Genomic DNA, 18,132 nt, shown 5'->3' with positions numbered 1-18,132 from the left:
ATTTTTTCAATTTATTCTCTCACAAAGGCATGCCCAGTAAAGATGCAGAATATCAACAAAAAAAAAGGATTTTTTATTATGTTATGTATGTGTTTTAAAGGGCAACACATTCACAATTGCTTGTCCAGATTGGAAATGCTCCGCATATCTCAGGCACACTGACGTGTGAGGGAGAAAGACTTGAAAGCAGAGCTGAGAAATGGTGTGTAGACAGAATGTGATTACAAGTCCCATACCCAGGCTCTCACTCAGCTCATGTGTGTGTATGTGTTTACTGTATGTGTATGTGTGTGTGTGTGTGTGTGAGTGTCGACTTCCAGCACTCATCTGTGCTGTATGTTCTCAGCAAAGGGGGTTTTGAGCCTGTTTGAATGACAGAAAGAGATTTTAGGGAGTCCCTCTTCCTCCTTCAGCAGCGCTAAGAAGCCCTAAAGCGCCTTAAACCGGCCTCTGCCACTTGTTTGATGAAAGAACATCATTTTTAATAACACTAAATACCGTAGCGATGATACCCACCCAAAAGACATCCAAACTAGTGTCGCGCTTCAGGGATCTTTGTCAGGCACAATTGCAACAAATAACGGCAGCTACTACCACCACTGGCGGCTTAGCAGCTGAATATTTGGTTCCCCCTCATTCTGTCTCTCTGTCTCAACAAGGAGTAATAACACTCACATCTTTAGCTCTCAAGTGATCACACATGTATACAAACCATGTATGCCACCAACGGTATTTTGATTCCAAAAGGCCCTGCGAGGTGTCATTGCCTGCAGGATATGAACCACATGACGCATACAGGCACTTCACCACACCGACGTCAGCCAAATTATCTCTCACACACACACAAGTCATCATCTACGTTGTATAACTGGTCATGTGGCCAAAGTGAGAGAAAAAATACATGAAATGCTAAATATTCATTCATTCATTTTCTACCGCTTATCCTCACGAGGGTTGTGGGTTGTGTGCTGGAGCCTATCCCAGCTGTCTTCGGGCGAGAGGCAGTGGACACAATTTGGAGTCGCCAATTAACCTAGCATGTTTTTGGAATGTGGGAGGAAACCGGAGTACCCGGAGAAAACCCACGCATGCACGGGGAGAACATGCAAACTCCACACAGAGATGGCCGAGGGTGGAATTGAACTTGGGTCTGCTCGCTAACCACTGGGTCGCAGTGCAGCCGAAATGCAAAACAAACGTTTCCACTTTTCTACACTTACTTTCTTTTTTTTTTGTTAGTTTTTTATGTCACAAACAGGACGAAGCCAGAACCGGAATCAGAATCAGACTCAAGTGTGATTATTTAATTTGAGGTATTTTAAAGAATATATATTTTTTTTTCTCTCACATTTATTTTTCAATCTCACTGAAACAATACCATTGTTTCATTCTTTCTTTTTTTTGTACTGGACTATGTACGATACGATGACGAGTAATGAACTGGTTGCTCTTGGCACGTAGTTGGGTGCCTCAAGCTGGGTGAGGGTGGTTGGATGTGGGGTTTTCATTCTGGTAGACAAGGAATAATATATGTTTTGATAAGTAGATAAGTAGATAACTAGATAAGTCTTAATTTCTTCCCATTCCCTTTTGAACATGTGTATGTTTATATGTACATAGGTATTTTTTATTGTGTTGATTTATGTTTGGTTTGTTGTGCTTTGGATGAAGTTCGAAATAAAGAAGAAAAAAAAAAATCAAGAAATCGGAATCATAATAGGAATCTCGCAAACTCAAATGATACCAACCCAACCTTAGTATGAGGTATGTTAAGAAGCGGAATTACGAGGTCATCTATTGTACTGTAGATAGTCCCATCATAATGTGTTTATGTTCAAAAGCAAACAGGCAGCACCAAATGTATTTCTGATGAATAAATGCTAGTCTGAAAACTATGAAAGTATGGTATGGTCTACGAAACAGAACTTTCACATCAAATTATCATTAAAAGAAATAAATAAATAGTGTGGAACACCCCCCCCCCCCCAAAAAAAAAACTCTGTTTGCTGATTATGGTTCCCTAACACATCCCGCAGATAGTTGTTCTGTCAGAGGCACTTTGCAAATCACACATCATTGCCTCATTACAGTAACGCCTCTCGAAGCCAGTAGCCTCCAAGATGAAATGAATCACCTTTCAGCACCTCTAAGGAAATCATACTGACACACATGTACACACATACACACACAATGTGGCGGACTGGGCGCTAAAATTAGTCAATCTCATTGCAAATGACAATGTGTATGAATAATAATATGCCCTTTTAACACATATCCAGTACGGATGGTGGTTTCCTGTATCAGATATTTTAACCATGGCTGCTGTTATAAAAATGAAGTGTTACGCATTAAAGACAAAAGCTGGTGAGCTTCCTTGGCTGATTTCTTGGCTGATTTCATATTTGGAGTTGATTTATTCATGCCAGCAAGATGCAGACACTCTTGTCAGTCAATCGCATACAGAGTTGTAACGATTAAGATGAACAGATAGCAAGAAAACTAATCGGGCTGATAAGGAACTATGACGTCATACCAATAAATCTGATAACATTAAAAACAAAACATGCTAATGAGGCGAGATTACCCATGATGCGCTTTAACTTAGTTAGCAAATCAAGCGCTCCTTTTCTGTAATGCGCAAATAGCCTTGTGGACTCGAGGTTACTTGTAATATTGTGTGTGACTTCTCATCGTTTCAGAGGAAGACATTTTGCCAAATGCTCTGCAAACACAATACACCTTATCAGACACCTGAAACGCCAGCGTCGCAACAACACTCGGGGTCCGGGACTTGTTCCTATCATTTTAAAAGTGCAAAAAACCTTTCCAGAGAAACTATGCCCTTCGCCATTGTTGAAGATTTTGTTGAGTAAACCCCTTGCAGCCATGTTTTTTAATGTTTTGTTAATAGTGGCGATGCCATTATAATTAATTAAAATTAATTATTATTAATTAAAAATAAGGACAAATCTACAGGTACAGTTTGTTTGAGTCATTCTAACCTCCAGGTGTGCATAAACTCCAAAATAATACATATAAAAAGTCATCTGAATTGGTCTTCAGAAGCAGGGAGTTAATAGCATTAGCTTAAAAAAATATTGTGCATCCCAGAAATTAATACAAAGGTAGCGCCAAATGTATCTGTGGCGGGACACAACAAATGGATGTATGGAAGACACTGCACACGCATCATAAACATTGGCACCGTGGCTCCTTGTAAACAAGTCCCTTATAGCGGAAATGGGTGGCTTTTTTTTACTGCTGTCTAGCTGTGGTTTGCCAACCATCCATGGCCGATGCTGTGTGGCAGGCATGCAGAGTAATGACCGAGACTGACTGTGAATACATGCACACGCTGAGAGAGCTGAGATAGAGGAAAGGCGGGGAGGTTGTAAATGAGCGTCAGAGACAGAGAGAGAGAGCAAGGGAAAGGCAAAGCAGTGATGCAAAGTGAATGCATGCAGATCACCAAAAACACATATTATCATTCTAAACCATCTCCATCCATCTATTTTTCCAACACCTATCTGATGAGCATACCCTCTATAATGTGTGTACTGTAACTGCGTACACATGTCAAGCACCAGCTGTAAGACATTAGTCAGGTCAGCAGGGAACTTTACCCAAAACTGGCACAGATAACGAGAAGCTTGGGAAAAAAGGATCTACAGTACGGATGCTCTAAATCCCTGACAGTTAAACTAAAGAAGAACCTCAGCACACAAAAGGCTACATATACTTAAAAGGCACAAATACTTAAATGTTGACTTGAGGATGCGAATATGGCGCCGTAAAAAGCCACTAGACAGTCTTTAAAATGAAACATAATATAGTCAGTTGAAAGAACAGATTGAAAAACTCGGATACAGTCACAAAAAAGAAAGTTGAAGATGAGGAAAAAGTGAAAAAAAATCATTATTGTTCTTCCCTTACCTCTGTAGCTGTGTTCAGAATCCTTTGGAAAATCAGCTGTGCTACACTTCCTCACTTTTTGGCGCTTTCCGCAGTAATTGTCTCTACCATGCAAAAGTGTGCCCACGAGGAAAGAAACGTCTGTATGTGTATGTGTGTGTGTGTGTGTGTGTATCCTCGATGCTGATGAACAGTGGAAAGTGAAACTACACTGGAGGAGAGGCAGACGGACTGAAACAGAAGAGCAGTGAGAGTCGAGGAGCAGACTGAGTAGGATGGAAGGGTTAGGGCTTCCTAACAGAGCGGCTGAGTGGATACACCCACATCTTCAGCCTGCATCGCACATGGGAGTCGCTCAGATGCTTCTCACAATGCAGAGAGAGTGAAGTGGAGAGAATGTGTAGGCCAAGCTATAACACGGACTACATTAAGTACAACTGCATAATCTAATGAGTTTCAACCACCAACCACAAATAGGAAAATGCTACTGTCCCTATGAGATCTCCATGTTGGATGTATGCACTCAGGACCGGACTACCCATGATTGGAAGGGCTATAATTCAATATTCAGTATGTGTCTGTTTTCCTCGTCTCCGTGTTTGGAGTCAGGGGTTCACTCACTTTGTGCATTGGTTTCTTCCATAGAACAACAACATGAATGGAGAAAGCCGTTTTATCAGTCATAAAGTCTCTTTGTCCCGGTGGGTGGAGGCGGGGCCGGCAGCATACACACAAAGTGTAAAGTAATAGAAATTGTTGTTCTCTCCGTGCATGCCAGGTTTTTCTCCGAGTACTCCGGCTTCCTCCCACATTCCAAAAACATGAATGTTAACTTAATTGGTCACTCCAAATTGTCCATAGGTATAAATGTGAGTGTGAATGGTTGTTTGTCTATATGTGCCCTGTGATTGGCTGGCGACCAGTCCAGGGTGTACCCCGCCTCTCACCCGAAGACAGCTGGAATAGGCTCCAGCACCCCCGCGACCCTAATGAGGATAAGCAGCATCGAAAATGAATGAATGATGGTTATATTTATTACCTCATTCGCTGCCAAAGACGTTTTTTTTTTTCACAAGAGGCACAAAGAGGTGATGATGCAACTCCACAATAGAAGAGAGCATGTTTGGTGCAGTTTTAAGCCAAAAAAAAACAGCCACAGGGTGGCAGTAGTGAATTTTATTAGTGCATCTTTTCTGAAGCTTACCTTATGTTCTACTGCTGATTACTAAAGAATGGAAAAAGGTAGAAACAAACTTTTTTTCTGATGAAAGATGAGAGTGTTATCACCCTTAATATTCAATCATATGGTTATGCCATAAACAGAAAGGTGTGACATACAGATGCAACATTACCAACCCAAAAATCAAGTTACCGATCACCACAATTTGATGCTCACAAACAACAGTTTTGTTATTTACACATCAAATAACATTTTATGTCTGCGAATGGGATACTATGTTATCTAATTAGACACTAAGTTTTAAGTAAAGTTGAACACAGACAAGTGGATTGTTGCCAGGTGAAATACAACATACCGGACATTCTTGGAGTGCACCTTTGCCTATCTCTCAACGGGCTTTCAGTTCCCCACTTATTGCCCCGCTGGGTTACATTGCAGGTGGAGGAAGGGGGGGGGGGGTTGTTTCGTATCACGGGCCAAGGCTTTTGAGCCGCCAACCCGCCCAACTCTGCTCCTCCAGCTATGAGAGTTCTGTGCCTCCTGGGACAAAGCCTGCCTTGATAGAGGCCAGCTCTACTGCACCATGCATTGACAATGACCCTCATTACTACCCCAGGTTGGGGGTTAAACTCTCACAGGATCTGCCTGCAGGTGGCCACTATACTGAAACATGTGCATTCACTATTGGATGGTTTGTACACATCCAACAAAGCAGCCTCTTTTTCCCAAGAAATCAGTAGCAACGGACCTCCTTTTTCTCCCAATGCACCACCAATTACTGAAGAGTATAATATTGAAATAAATGGCAGACAAAGTGATATTTTTGAAAAAATTGTCAAGCACATCAAGGTCAAGGGTCAGGTGCAGCTAGAATAGTATAACAGCCCTTAAACAGATGTTCACACTCATCTTGCTGCTCAAATGTAAGCCATCCAGTGAGTAAGAAAGGGCAATCCGTAGAGCATGCAATGTGCAGTGACCTTCCTCCATGAAACACCTGCTGGCCTATAAATCACCGTGTATTACTAAACATAGTAAACTTGCTCAGTATTATGGAGGCATGTGATATATGAGCTACACCTTGCTTTACTGTACACTTGAAGCCATTCCTGAAGAGATAAGACAGAATGAAGGTGATGGCAAGCAGTCGCTCTGTTATTAATATATTACCGCCAGAGATTGCATCCCCATAGGAAGCCATGCATATCTTAACTACTGCAATTCGCCAATGTAATTCTATGACTAAAATCACTTGGTGACCAAGTCAGAAGGCTCCTGGTGGGTTAAGGAAGCTGTAGCTGCTACTCGTCCATCGATGCATGCACTTGCTGCTGACCATGCAGCTCACTCTGCAGCAGCTCCATTATGCATAAACACCATCGTTATTGACAAATACCTCCCCTCAATGACATATCACACACATGTCTTTTCTTGTTTTTCCCCCTCCCGCCGCATTTAAGTGCAAGCGTCTTCTTCTCGCAAAACAACTCTGCATCCCCTCCTCATTTTCATCAACATTGCATGTGATTCAAATAAAACATTCGCACGGAAGCAAGTCGGGTTTTTTTTTCTCTACAATTCGCACAACAGAAAAGCAAAGAAAACATAAATAGTATCTCACCGTTCAATTTGTGGACGAGTAGCCTGGACTGACTGTCAGATGTGGAGATGCTCCGGTGACGGTGGATGATGCCGTTGGATGGCGTCATGGTGCCAGTGACAGGAGAGCCCCCTGCTGGCCGATAAAGGACATTGACTTTAACAACTGCATTTAAACCTTCAGTGCAGTGACTTAAGGTCTAAAGGTGATGCCTTTTGTTTGTTTTGATTATTTTTTTAAGTAATGGGCGGGCAAACTACAGTACGTATAGTACTGATTTTACCACTGTATTACAGTACAGTTGTTATTATTTCCAGGTCAGGCCACGTATTTGAACAGATACTCATTTATGTGAAGAATCAATCACCGATTCAGACAATTTCACTTCCTGTCTTATTTTCACAATTGTATCTGTACTAGTTGTGAAGGGGAATGAGACACGCATCTGTTAAGATTTTGTATGCCATTTCATCCAATTCAATATCAACCGAGCTTCAGCAATGTGCATTTGAAGTTAACTTTACGACCGTTTTACTTACTTATTATTATTACTTATGTATTACAATGTAGGCTCGTCTGTTTTTATTGGAACTCACTACCCCACTTTAGTCTTTTATGTTTATGTAACTACTTCCGCTAGGAAAAAAAACGGTGAGAACTACAAACATGTCTTCTCAGAAATCTGGATGGCCCTAAAGGATATTGGTGTCCGATATTGCGCCTGATACAAAGAACACAAATGTTAATGTTATTTAATTTTTCCAGCTCATAAATTTGACATTTCAATAGCGTCATGTTGACTTTGTCAACTATCACAGTTGACGGCTATCTTAGCACAAATATTTGACTCTTTTTGACGTTTGACTGTATTGCCACAGTCATTCTGGCGGCACACAAGTCAGTAGTTCGTCCGATGGAAAAAAGCGCCAAGTTGTGGTGCAGCGTCAATTACATTCTAGAAGATTTAAGTCGGGAACTAACGTAAATTGGATGTAGAATGAATTAAAGTAAGTATGTTACAAATTTTGTAATTGGGTTTCTCAAAGCGGAGAAGCAAAACGTGTCTTTCGTTTCCCACTTCCGCCTTTCACCGTACCGTTTTGACCCAGTTTTGTTTTGTGGCTATCACCAGTAAAGTCATAAGGGCAAATACTTTCTAATGTCGGCGAATGTTTGTCGTTTATAGTGTGTCAATACATTGTGCTCGGGATATTACAGTCGCGAACAAAACCCATCGACAACACAAATGAAAGCTAGAGTCTCAACATAGTAAGTGCTAGCCAAACCGACATTATATAATTTCTTGTTCGGTCGGTAACCGCGTTACAAGTCCTAGTTATGAATCTTTAAATGCAGCTACTTTATATGTCATTTTAATCGTACTTTAAACGTAGCCGTGTGCGTACTGGTGGTTATAATTGAAACTTTGATGTAGCCGGTTTATACGAAGTTATGTTTGTTTTTTGTGCCGTACAGGGGCGCTGTTGCAACTCCTTCAAGGAAATCAGCATCAGATAGTGGGTTGAAGATGCCAGGTCTGCAGGGTGAACATGTATCCTCGCTTGGGAGTCCCATCAAGAGGAATAAACTCTCTCTGAAATTCTTCCAGAAGAAGGAAACTAAACGTGCTCTGGATTTCTCTGAGCCTCAAGCGGAGGAAGCCAGGTCAGTGTAAAAAATGTATTGTTTTTATATTTATTGAATACTTGTCAGTGTTTCCTGTACCATGATTTATTTGTGGCGGCCTGTGTGCTTCTACTAATGCACCAAATGAAACCAACTGGTTTTCCTAAAGCTCTATTTTTAAGGACACCACCAGACAAAAATGTGGACGCACCTCCTCATGCTATTGAATGAGTCAAAAGTTTGTACACACTTCCTCATGCCACGAAATAAAAGTGTGTCCAAACTTTCGACTCATAGTCTGTGTTTCCGTCTGTAAGAAAGGCCATAATGCATAGAAAAATATCACTTTTCATGCGAATATGACCCTTAAAGGAAAACTGCACTTATTTGGAATTTTGCCCATCATCCACAATCGTTATGTGAAACTTGAACACACGTTTTCTCATTTCTTTGTGCTCTAAAGATATGAAAACAGATTAAAAAAAGGGGGCCGCTACAAATGCACGTGATAGGACTCACCAATAAAGCATTATTTAAGAACCTCCAAAACCCTCCAGTTACATAATATAACATGCATATGTTATTATTAACATTGTTATGCTGAAGAACTATGTTACTGGCGTAGTGACACCTCACCACACACCACATTGTGCATAATGGCCAAAATAAAATTTTAAAAGTGAATTTTTCCTTGAAGCACTTCCGCATCATGGCGACTGATGCATATTAGACAATAATGTCATCAATGGCTGTGCTGCTCTCATAAATGCCTGCGCTTTCAGACAATATTTTTTTTCAGCTCAAAACCTGTCTGTTTGTGTTTGCAGCTGTGATCAGGTGGTGCCTGCTCCATCTTCACGCCCTGCCTCTCCTGTTCTTTTGCCGTCATGTGAGAAGAGAGACGACTTGGTGCCATTTGTGGGGTTCAGCAACGGGGGCAACACCTGCTATTTGAACAGCATTTTACAGGTGAGTTGCCATCTTCAAGGCTGTTTCGTTGTGAAAAGTCATGGCTCAGGTGGGAGAGTGGTTGTCTCCTAACATGAATGCTGCTGGTTGTCGCTTTTTTTTTTAAATGTGTTTTTGCTTGATTGCAAAACATATCAAGGAGGTCTGGGAAGTAAATAAGTAGATATGTTTGCAGGCTCTTAGTATTCAGTGTTTTATAGTTCATATATTTTTAGCATGCAGTTATGCAAATCAACCTCCAGATGGTTAAAGTGCTCCTGGGAAAAAAAGGAACATATAGCAGACTGTACACCACTTTTACCACTAAATTAAGACTAATAATTCCTGGTGGATTATGCAGAATCTTAGACGAGTGGAAGCTATTATACCCATAAAGAGGCCCTGACCCCAGGTTTAGTTCCTTTAGGTGTGATGGCCAGGTGAGGTTGTCATACTTACTATGCGTCTACAATGCCATGGATTTGATCATTGGCCACAAAAGATCCTTACCGTCTAAACGATTGGTCCTGCAGGTGCTGTATCACTGTCCAGGCCTGAAGGAAGGCATCAAGTCCTTGTACAAGTTGTCAAAAAGGAATACCAAAGTGACTGAAGAACCTGGTAAATGTGAAGAGGTCAGTACTTTTTTCCCCTCCTCCCTGCTTTTCTGTCACGATCACAATTGACTGTATCCTTCCATCTCATTTCTAGCCAGCAGAGGGTGCTGCTGAGTCTTCAGCGGCACACATAGAGCTGATCGGGAGCTTTCACAGTCTGATAACCTCCGTGGAGCAGGTACAGGCCAAATTCCTGCTCAGTCCCGAGAGCTTCCGTGAGAGAGAGCTTGACACATCGCCTCGCAAAATTCTTCACACACTCAGGTAGCATCGTTTGAACATGTTCAGCTTAGCTTGCAGTTAGCCAAATTGGTTGAGGTTGTTCGTCTAGGCCAGGGGTGGGCAAATACTTTCACTCGTGGGCCGCATTGAGGAAACAAAATTGTCCGGGGGGGCCAGAACATATATATATATATATATATTTAACACACACACTATTTTATACTTATAATTTTCCTTGAATTTTTTTTTGTCTAATTTTATCTGTAAGTGTTATATACTATCAGCTGTATGTTTTCATGTCCCTTTTTTTCAGGAGCACTTTAAACATCACACCATATCTAACTACGTCATTTAATTTGACAGTTTTGTTTTTTTTTACTAAATAAGACTTGCAAGTCATGTTGCCAGTTTGTATGTTAAAAGTTGAAATACTTAGAAAGCAACTGGCGGGCCGGATTCAAACGCTTGGTGGGCCGCATGTGGCCCCCGGGCCGTAGTTTGCCCACCCCTGGTCTAGGCTGTTTTTAAGGAAGCAAACTTGTATTGAATATAACAATATTTTATTGAGCCACCTTATTGGAATGTACATGTTTTTCATTTGATATATTTTATTATAAAAGCGTCAATATTTTGAATGCAATATCACATTAAAAAAACAGTACACCGACTGATTTTACTGGTTCCATTTCTTGCAGGCAACTGAACCCAATGTATGAAGGCTATCTCCAGCATGATGCCCAAGAGGTTCTGCAGTGTATTCTGGGTTACATCCAGGAAGCCTGCATCACCATTAGGAAGGAGCAAAAGCTGGAGAAGCAGGATGTTGGCAATGTGACCGAGGCCGACGTGGAAAATGGCAGCCATTCAGTGCCAGAACCTGATAGGATCACAGAGGATGATGGTCAAGGGAGTGGAAAGAGGAAGAGCGATACAGAGATGGGGAATGCCAAAAAGAAGCCAAAATCTACTAAGTCTGGCCAATCGACCGCCGAAGAGGAGCACGAATTAAGCGCACCTGTCACACGCTCCAAAAGGAAGTCGTCTTGTAACGTCACCCAGAGCAAAGCTGCAGAGGAAGAAAATAGAGACAAGGAAATGAAAGTGGAGGAGGAAGAGGATGGTGATGATGCCAAGACTTCCAACGAGACTGATGGGAAAAAGAAGAAACGTACCAAACTGAGCTGGCTCAGGCCGGTTGGGAAACAAACCAGCATCATGTCCATGTTTCGCACGGTCGGTAAAATCACTTCCTCTTTTGGAAAGAACCCAACAAAAAGAGAGCAAGGAAACGATGTGACTGATGACGGGCAACCTCAGGTTGAGGAGTCAGAAGACAGTCAGGTCATCCCTCCAAACATCAACCATGTCAAAGAAACACAACATCACGGTATGATGTCATGTTCATCCAGCCTTGATGGAACACCTACATAACAATGTAACATGAACCTGGACCTCCTCCTTGTGCTTCTGTTGCCTTGCAGACAGTCTAGACTTGATGGAGCGCTTGTTCCAGGGTCAGCTGGTTCTACGGACTCGCTGTCTGGAGTGCGAGAGCTTCACAGAGCGGAGGGAGGACTTCCAGGACATCAGTGTCCCCGTGCTGGATGAGGAACCCAGCAGTCCGGACGACCTCTCATCAGGTGAGGGTTTAAAGCAATCAATCCACTTCACAGGCGGGGCTTATAAAGACGCTGACAGCATGGTTGCACGGGTGGGCTTTAGGCTGGCCACAATAAAAGGCCACACTAGTACCATGACATAGGTGGGACTGTATTTGGTCATCCTTTTGTTGATACAAATTGGGAAGACTCCTCAACTGGATAGTTCACTAGGAACTGGTCTTGGTGTTTTTCTGGTTTAGGGGAAGGGGTTCTCGGCCTCTTCTGGAACATTATGTGGTCTGAAAGGTTGGGAAACGTTAAAAAAAACCTCAACGTATAGTTTTAGGCTTATGAAGTTGATCCTTGCAGGAAAGGTCAGAAGATCAACTGATCCCCAAACAACACACACCTTTCTTATTGATCTTTCTTGTCTCTACAGTTTCTCCATATCCAAAATTAGAGCAGAAGACCCTCAAATGGTCCATCTCACAGTTTGCATCTGTAGAACGCATCGCTGGAGAAGACAAGTACTTCTGTGACACGTGTCACCATTACACCGAGGCCGAGAGGAGTCTTCTGTTCGACAAAACACCAGACGTCATCACCATTCACCTCAAGCGCTTCTCCGCCAACAGTTTAGAGTGAGTTGCTAACCCAGGGGCCACATACAGAAAAATTCACATGTTAACAAGTTACATATAGTTATAGATGAAAAAAATTTAATATTAAAATTTTTTTCCTGACACCAAATTTTCCAAAAAAATTCATAATTTCATATGACTTTTAAAATGATTTTTTTCTTTAATATTTCAGGTTTGTGTTACTAAATTGACATTATTTTTCCTCATTATATTATGAATTAGTCTCATTAGAGTCCAACTTTTTTCCTTAAATTTGTTGAATTTTACATTTTTGCTTTTTTTAATTTCTTGAATATACTGCATTCCTCATTTCACCCTGCACAATTTGTCATCATCTTTCTTGTGTTTTGGTTGTTCCCTCCCCTAGAACTGATCCGTACGCGGGTCTGTCAAAGGTGAGCACACCCTTGCAGACACCTTTGACTTTATCACTGGAGGAGTGGTGCACCCCTGGGTCATCCAGCAAAGGTCAACACTATGAGCTCTTCGCCGTGGTCATGCATAGCGGCGTGTCCATCAGCAGTGGTCACTACACCGCTTACGTCCGCATGAGTGGCTTGGAAGATGCCAAGCTCTGGCTTCAAGACAGGAAGGAGACAGAAAAGCAGCAAGAGGAGGTGAAGGACTACGACGATGGAGAGGTTTCTATTAAGCAGAATGCTAAAGAACAACCTGCACCCAGCATGACTTGTGGCAAACTAGGAAGCAAGAAGCTTCCGGAAGGTGGGGTCGGACTCCTGGGAGGTCAGCGGAGCTCAGTGAGCTGTGACCTCGGTAGCATCAAGGACGGAGAGGGAACAGCGAGCAGCGGGACAACAGAGGGGTCCAAACAGAGAAAAACTCTAAACCAGAAACAAAACGCAGAATCTGCGACAAAAAAGGAGGAACTTTCGACAACATCCTGTGAGGAGGCGGCGGCCTCGGAGCAGAAGGCTTTGAACAACCTCCTCGAGTACGAAGGCAAATGGCTGCTGTTCGACGATTCCGAAGTGCGTTTGTTTGAGGAGCAGGATGTCCTCCAAGCCTGCTCCCATCAGACCTGCTCCTCCTCAACACCGTACCTTCTCTTCTATAAAAGAGTAGCCGACACCACACACTGACGCCACCTCACCGTTCACTCTTGATAAGCTCTACTATGGACTGTAGTTATCTAATACTACAGTATATACTTTTGATACTTGTTCTGTATATGTGCAAAGTCACCGCAATTAGAGAAGCAAACCAGCTTTCTTTTAAAAATGCTTTTCTAAAGTATTTTTTGTCTTATTGTACTGTGTATGATTTTTTTTCTCTGATTGTATGTTGGAAGTATCATTTTACTTAAAAGTTGCGTGAATGAAAGTACTACACTTGTCTTGTCTCACGTTCTTAAAAGCCATATATTCATTCATTCTCTACCGCTTTTTCCTCACGGGGGGTGCTGGAGCCTATCCCAGCTGTCTTTGGAAAAGCCACATATGTGTATATATATATATATATATATCTATATTTCTATATAAAGATATATCTATACATATCTATATTTCTATTACTTTCCAGACAATAACAAAACTCCGACTGATTATCAGCGTCCCACAACTGAACATTAAAATATTTATTTTGTAAAATATTAAAATTAACAAAAACAGAACTACATAAAATTATACATTTTCAGTACCTAACTGAAGCATTGTTGCTTTAACAAAAAGTGATAAAGCAATATGATAAATAATGATACTTTTTTTTTTGCATGTTTTCATTTTTCCACCCCCCCCCATAATAACATTAACTTTCAAGTTGTAAAATGCATTGCTACGCCAGAATTTAAAAAAAGTGCACACATTGAATACAGATTTCTTTGACACATACGTTAATTAAAAAGACACCTTGACATTTAAAAAGGTTTGTCAGAATTTGGCGTAAAAAGTAGGTTTTTTTTGGCACTTCAACCAATAACTTAATGTCAACATTCTTGGTAGCATTGGTTTGTTTGGTAGCTTGCAGCAAGCTGGCTCGTACTTGTGGAGTGAAGGTTAACATAAAATTGTTAAAAAACAAAAAAAAAATGCATCCTATGAGGAAAACATTCCCCAAGTCTAAAAAGGTCAAGGTGTCTCTTTAAAACTGAAGATCCACTTGTTCGTCCCGCAGATTGAGTTGTGTGTAAACAGGATAAGACACTGGAATGACGTACCGACTTGAAGCCTTTTCATGAACCGTTCTGCTATTTACACTCAAGAATAAATTAATATTGCATCTTCTGGTGTGGTTTTGCGTGGCTTCTTCTTCAAATGTCAACTTTGCGAAGACTTAGTCTGCTGAATGAATCTCTGGAAAAAAAAAAAACAAAAAAAACCCAAATCTTTACTCCGAATGTTCATCACACGATTTTTTCATGCGGTGCTTTGGTGAAGAGAAACATACGACAAAGTATTAGGGCCACACTGGAAAAAAACAACCCTGACATTTTGAGTATAAAGTTGTACATTTATTTTAAAAAATAGTATATAAATTATGAGAATAAAGTCATAAAGATATGAGAAAAAGCCGAAAATTATTATTTCGTAAAGTTACAAGAAAAAAAGTAAATGAAGTAAAAATTAACATTTTCAAGAATAAAGTAATTTGTGAAAAAAGTGGTAATGAGAATACAGTAATAATTTTACAGAAAAAAAGACTTTGTTCTTGTACATTTTACTTTACATACTTTTACTTTGTTACTTTTTTCGTAAATTTCCAACTTTATTCTCGTAAATTTAAAGTAAAATAATGTAATAAAAATTAAGTTGTACATTTACAACAAAAAGCTGTAATATTACAAGACTAAAGCCATAAATTTAAGAGGACTAAAATCGCAAATGTACAGAATTTTTTTTTAAATAATTTTCACAACAATGAAGTCATAAATTTACCAAAAAAGGCACAAGAATAATGTAACAAATGTACGAGAAAAAAATTATACATTTACGAGAATAAAGTTACACATTTACGAGAAAAAACATTGTACATTTAAGAGAATAAGTTGTAAATTTTCGAGCAAAAAAAAAATCATCAATTTATTATTTTTTTCTTGTAAATGTACGACTTTATTTTCGTAAATTTACAGCTTTAGTCTAAAAATGTCATTATTTAAATACTTTACTTTTAACACTTTAATACTGTCATAACAGGCCTTAGGCAAACGTAATATCACAACCGTTTCTCCCCTCAAAAATATACAACTTTTTTTGTCTTAAATTTCCTTTTTTTGGTCGTTTATTTACAACTTTATTCTTAATTCTTATTCTTCTCGTGTCTCTATGGACCAGGAAGGAAACCTACCTGTGCGAGTTGACCTGTAGCACTGGTTTATAAAGCTGAGGGATCTTTCTGTTGATGAGAGGCTGCAGCGCCTCCTTCAGGCGGTGGTAGTTCCTCTCCAGCTCCCTCTGGTATTCCTTCTGGTCTGGACCAATCAGGCTCTTGTTCTTCCGCAGGGCATCTTCACATCTTGGGGAATGTGGTTTTTTTTCCAGAATAATTATATCATACTTTATCCCGAAAGTTCATCATTTGTATTCTACATAGGAAGACCCGGGAAAAATCTGGGCACAATATTGTGTGGATCCCTGCACGTCTTAACACTCACCAATTACGAGTGCACCTGAACGCCTCTCAGCAGTAAGGTGACACTACTTTGTGTGCATCGTATGAACAAATACTGCAAGTTTGATGATTATTTTGTGCATTAAGTGTTTGATCTTAGCTGCACTGTGTCCCAGTGGTTAGCATCTTGACCACACATTCCGGAATCTCCATTTTGTGTGCGTTTGCATGTTCTCCCCATGCATGGTTGAATCTAAATTGTCCGTAGACCGGATGCTTGGATGCTTGAATTTCCTATCAACTATGTCCAATATTTCAAGTTTCCTACCTCTTTGTGAAGTCCTTGAAGCAGAGTCGTAGCTTATTGTGGTGTCTGTACAGTTTGGGGTCGCTAGGGATTTCGGATAGGAACACCTGGGCAACCTCCAACGGCCCCTGAACAAAAGACACATTTGAAAACATATTTAGAATGTTAAGGACTTGTCTGCTTAACAAGTCGAGATCATATGAGAGATGGTATCAACGTTCACCTGGTTGACAGTGGTGCCCACGGACCCCTGTAGGACCATCTGCAACATCTTGGCATCAGAAGGATCCTGGTGGGTGGCGAAGGCCAGCTCCTGTGTCTTCTTCTGCATGTCCTCGATGGCCACCTCAATGGGGGTGGAAATAATCTGGAAGGGGACAACAAGAGTCACTTTTCTTCTCATTGATGGTATAGAAGGTATCGGAGCTCCGGTTTTGGTTGATATCCGAAGATCCGGAATGAAAAAAAATATGGATGGATGGTCACTTTTTCTTATTTAGTCTTATTTACCTCCTCTTTGTGGATGATGTTGATGCGTGTCTTAATGTAAGGGAAGGCATGGGAGGTGGTCAGGATGGTCTTGCGCTTGAACTGCTCGTGCAGGTCCCCATGCGCTCGTCCATCCAGCGTGAAGGGGGTGCAGTAGACAAAACGCCGCAGGTTGTAGTTCTTGTCGAAATACGTGATGCGGTCCTTCATTTCGTAGGTGTCGAAGTACGGTTCCACGTACGTGATCTGGATGAAAGCCTGGAAAAAGACGGGGGTTAGCCTACTATACCGTTATGGTCGGATAATGTTTTGATTTTGTCCAACCTTATTGGGATCGAGCTTGCACTTGTCTACTGGGTTGGAATCCTTAATGACTTCCACTTGATCTTCACCAAACTGATCCCCGTAGAAACCCTGCGAGGAAACAAAAAGATACATGTTCATTGAACCGTAAATAGAGTTAGGTAGCATAGCATGTCTGGCCTCCACATCCCGAAAACATGCATGATAAAACATGTCGGAAGACTTGGAATTGTCCACTGGTGAAAAATAGTCTGGTGACTATTTGGTCGGCCCGATAGTTATCCTTTCATTCATTCATTTTCTACTGCTTTTTCCTCATGAGGGTCGTGGCCCCTGGACTGGTCGCCAGCCAATCACAGGGCACATATAGACAAACAACCATTCACACTCACATTCATACCTATGGACAATTTGGAGTCGCCAATTAACCTAGCATGTTTTTGGAATGTGGGAGGAAACCGGAGTACCCGGAGAAAACCCACGCATGCACGGGGAGAACATGCAAACTCCACACAGAGATGGCCGAGGGTGGAATTGAACCCTGGTCTCCTAGCTGTGAGGTCTGCGCGCTAACCACTCGACCTCCGTGCCGCCCCAGATAGATTTTTTAAAATAATAAACAATGAGCAAGCATATTTTTGTGTTACTATTTTTCGTTATCATTAGCATTTAGCTCTTAAACTCACCCACAATGCTTCAGCAAATACAAAATGTTAGCGAGTGAGACCCCTCGCATTGACACAAACGTTTTGATTACAGTGTCAACTTCAGCAACAGTCATCACATTGACAGCCCATCAATAGCAGCTGTAACTCCAATTTTACTCTCATTTTTTTTCTACTATATTGGGTAAAATGAGTGTAAAAGTGACTATAGGGGTGTTAGTTCATGCCAGGAGAGCTCTAATAACATTGAAAAAAACTTATTTAGAAGGCTGTAAACAAGTTTTCTATGCTCTAACTACAAAGATATTTGATTTATAAATAAGCAAAGCTTATCACGATTGGGTCTGACCCATGTGTGATAAACGAGGGATTACAGTTTTGATGTAGCCACAGACAACAAAATCAAATGATCAGTATTACAAGTACCTAAAATTAAAGTTAATGTGTAGCCAATGTG

General features: G+C 41.0%; 3 protein-coding genes across 25 annotated transcripts in view; 1 reads left to right on the top strand and 2 right to left on the bottom strand.

Annotated features, from left to right (window-relative positions):
• The window catches only part of kank4 (KN motif and ankyrin repeat domains 4), a 72,220-nt gene extending 65,418 nt beyond the window's left edge, over positions 1–6,802 (bottom strand). For 2 of the 4 annotated variants that reach the window (XM_058072410.2, XM_078789976.1), the window contains exon 1: positions 3,934–4,767. The gene's annotated coding sequence lies outside the window, so the exon portion shown is untranslated. Of the gene's footprint in view, positions 1–3,933; positions 4,768–6,713 lie in introns of those variants that run through there. The other 2 variants (XM_058072409.2, XM_078789977.1) reach the window with 2 other exon arrangements.
• A 746-nt stretch (positions 6,803–7,548) lies between these two features.
• Positions 7,549–13,751, top strand: usp1 (ubiquitin specific peptidase 1). 2 transcript variants are annotated; one of them, XM_058072857.2, is made up of 9 exons: positions 7,549–7,699; positions 8,169–8,357; positions 9,146–9,287; positions 9,800–9,901; positions 9,978–10,147; positions 10,801–11,492; positions 11,587–11,745; positions 12,146–12,347; positions 12,715–13,750. In XM_058072857.2, exons 2-9 carry the CDS (start codon positions 8,221–8,223, stop codon positions 13,445–13,447), a joined length of 2,337 nt encoding a protein of 778 aa, XP_057928840.2. In that variant the 5' UTR covers positions 7,549–7,699; positions 8,169–8,220; the 3' UTR covers positions 13,448–13,750. The 2 variants fall into 2 exon arrangements, with proteins under 2 accessions (XP_057928840.2, XP_057928839.2); XM_058072856.2 differs by lacking the exon at positions 7,549–7,699 and adding an exon at positions 7,780–7,961 and having other exon boundaries at positions 12,715–13,751.
• Positions 13,752–13,916: 165 nt separating this feature from the next.
• The window catches only part of dock7 (dedicator of cytokinesis 7), a 37,851-nt gene continuing 33,635 nt past the window's right edge, over positions 13,917–18,132 (bottom strand). For 12 of the 19 annotated variants that reach the window (XM_058072835.2, XM_058072836.2, XM_078789972.1 and 9 more), the window contains 6 exons: positions 17,032–17,121; positions 16,729–16,965; positions 16,442–16,585; positions 16,240–16,346; positions 15,648–15,815; positions 13,917–14,656 (listed from right to left, as the gene is read on the bottom strand). In XM_058072835.2, the coding sequence (XP_057928818.2) occupies positions 14,614–14,656; positions 15,648–15,815; positions 16,240–16,346; positions 16,442–16,585; positions 16,729–16,965; positions 17,032–17,121 (789 nt within the window). In that variant the 3' untranslated portion in view covers positions 13,917–14,613. The remainder of the gene's footprint in view (positions 14,657–15,647; positions 15,816–16,239; positions 16,347–16,441; positions 16,586–16,728; positions 16,966–17,031; positions 17,122–18,132) is intronic. The other 7 variants (XM_058072840.2, XM_058072852.2, XM_078789974.1 and 4 more) reach the window with 1 other exon arrangement.

Source organism: Doryrhamphus excisus, linkage group LG4, assembly GCF_037039965.1.
Source record: "Doryrhamphus excisus strain RoL-2023G ecotype Guam linkage group LG4, RoL_Dexc_Guam_v1.1, whole genome shotgun sequence".
Taxonomy (NCBI): Eukaryota; Metazoa; Chordata; class Actinopteri; order Syngnathiformes; family Syngnathidae; genus Doryrhamphus; species Doryrhamphus excisus.
The sequence above is the reverse complement of the archived record's forward strand: the minus strand, read 5'-3'. Positions and strand labels throughout refer to the sequence as shown.

What these genes read in the sequence shown, in the direction of transcription:
- usp1 (XM_058072856.2), top strand. Translation starts at nt 8,221, where the DNA reads ATGCCAGGTCTGCAGGGTGAACATGTATCCTCGCTTGGGAGTCCCATC. An exon ending in ATTTGAACAGCATTTTACAG is followed by an intron (nt 9,288 to 9,799) that starts GTGAGTTGCCAT and finishes TTGGTCCTGCAG; the next exon opens with GTGCTGTATCACTGTCCAGG. An exon ending in AACCTGGTAAATGTGAAGAG is followed by an intron (nt 9,902 to 9,977) that starts GTCAGTACTTTT and finishes TCTCATTTCTAG; the next exon opens with CCAGCAGAGGGTGCTGCTGA.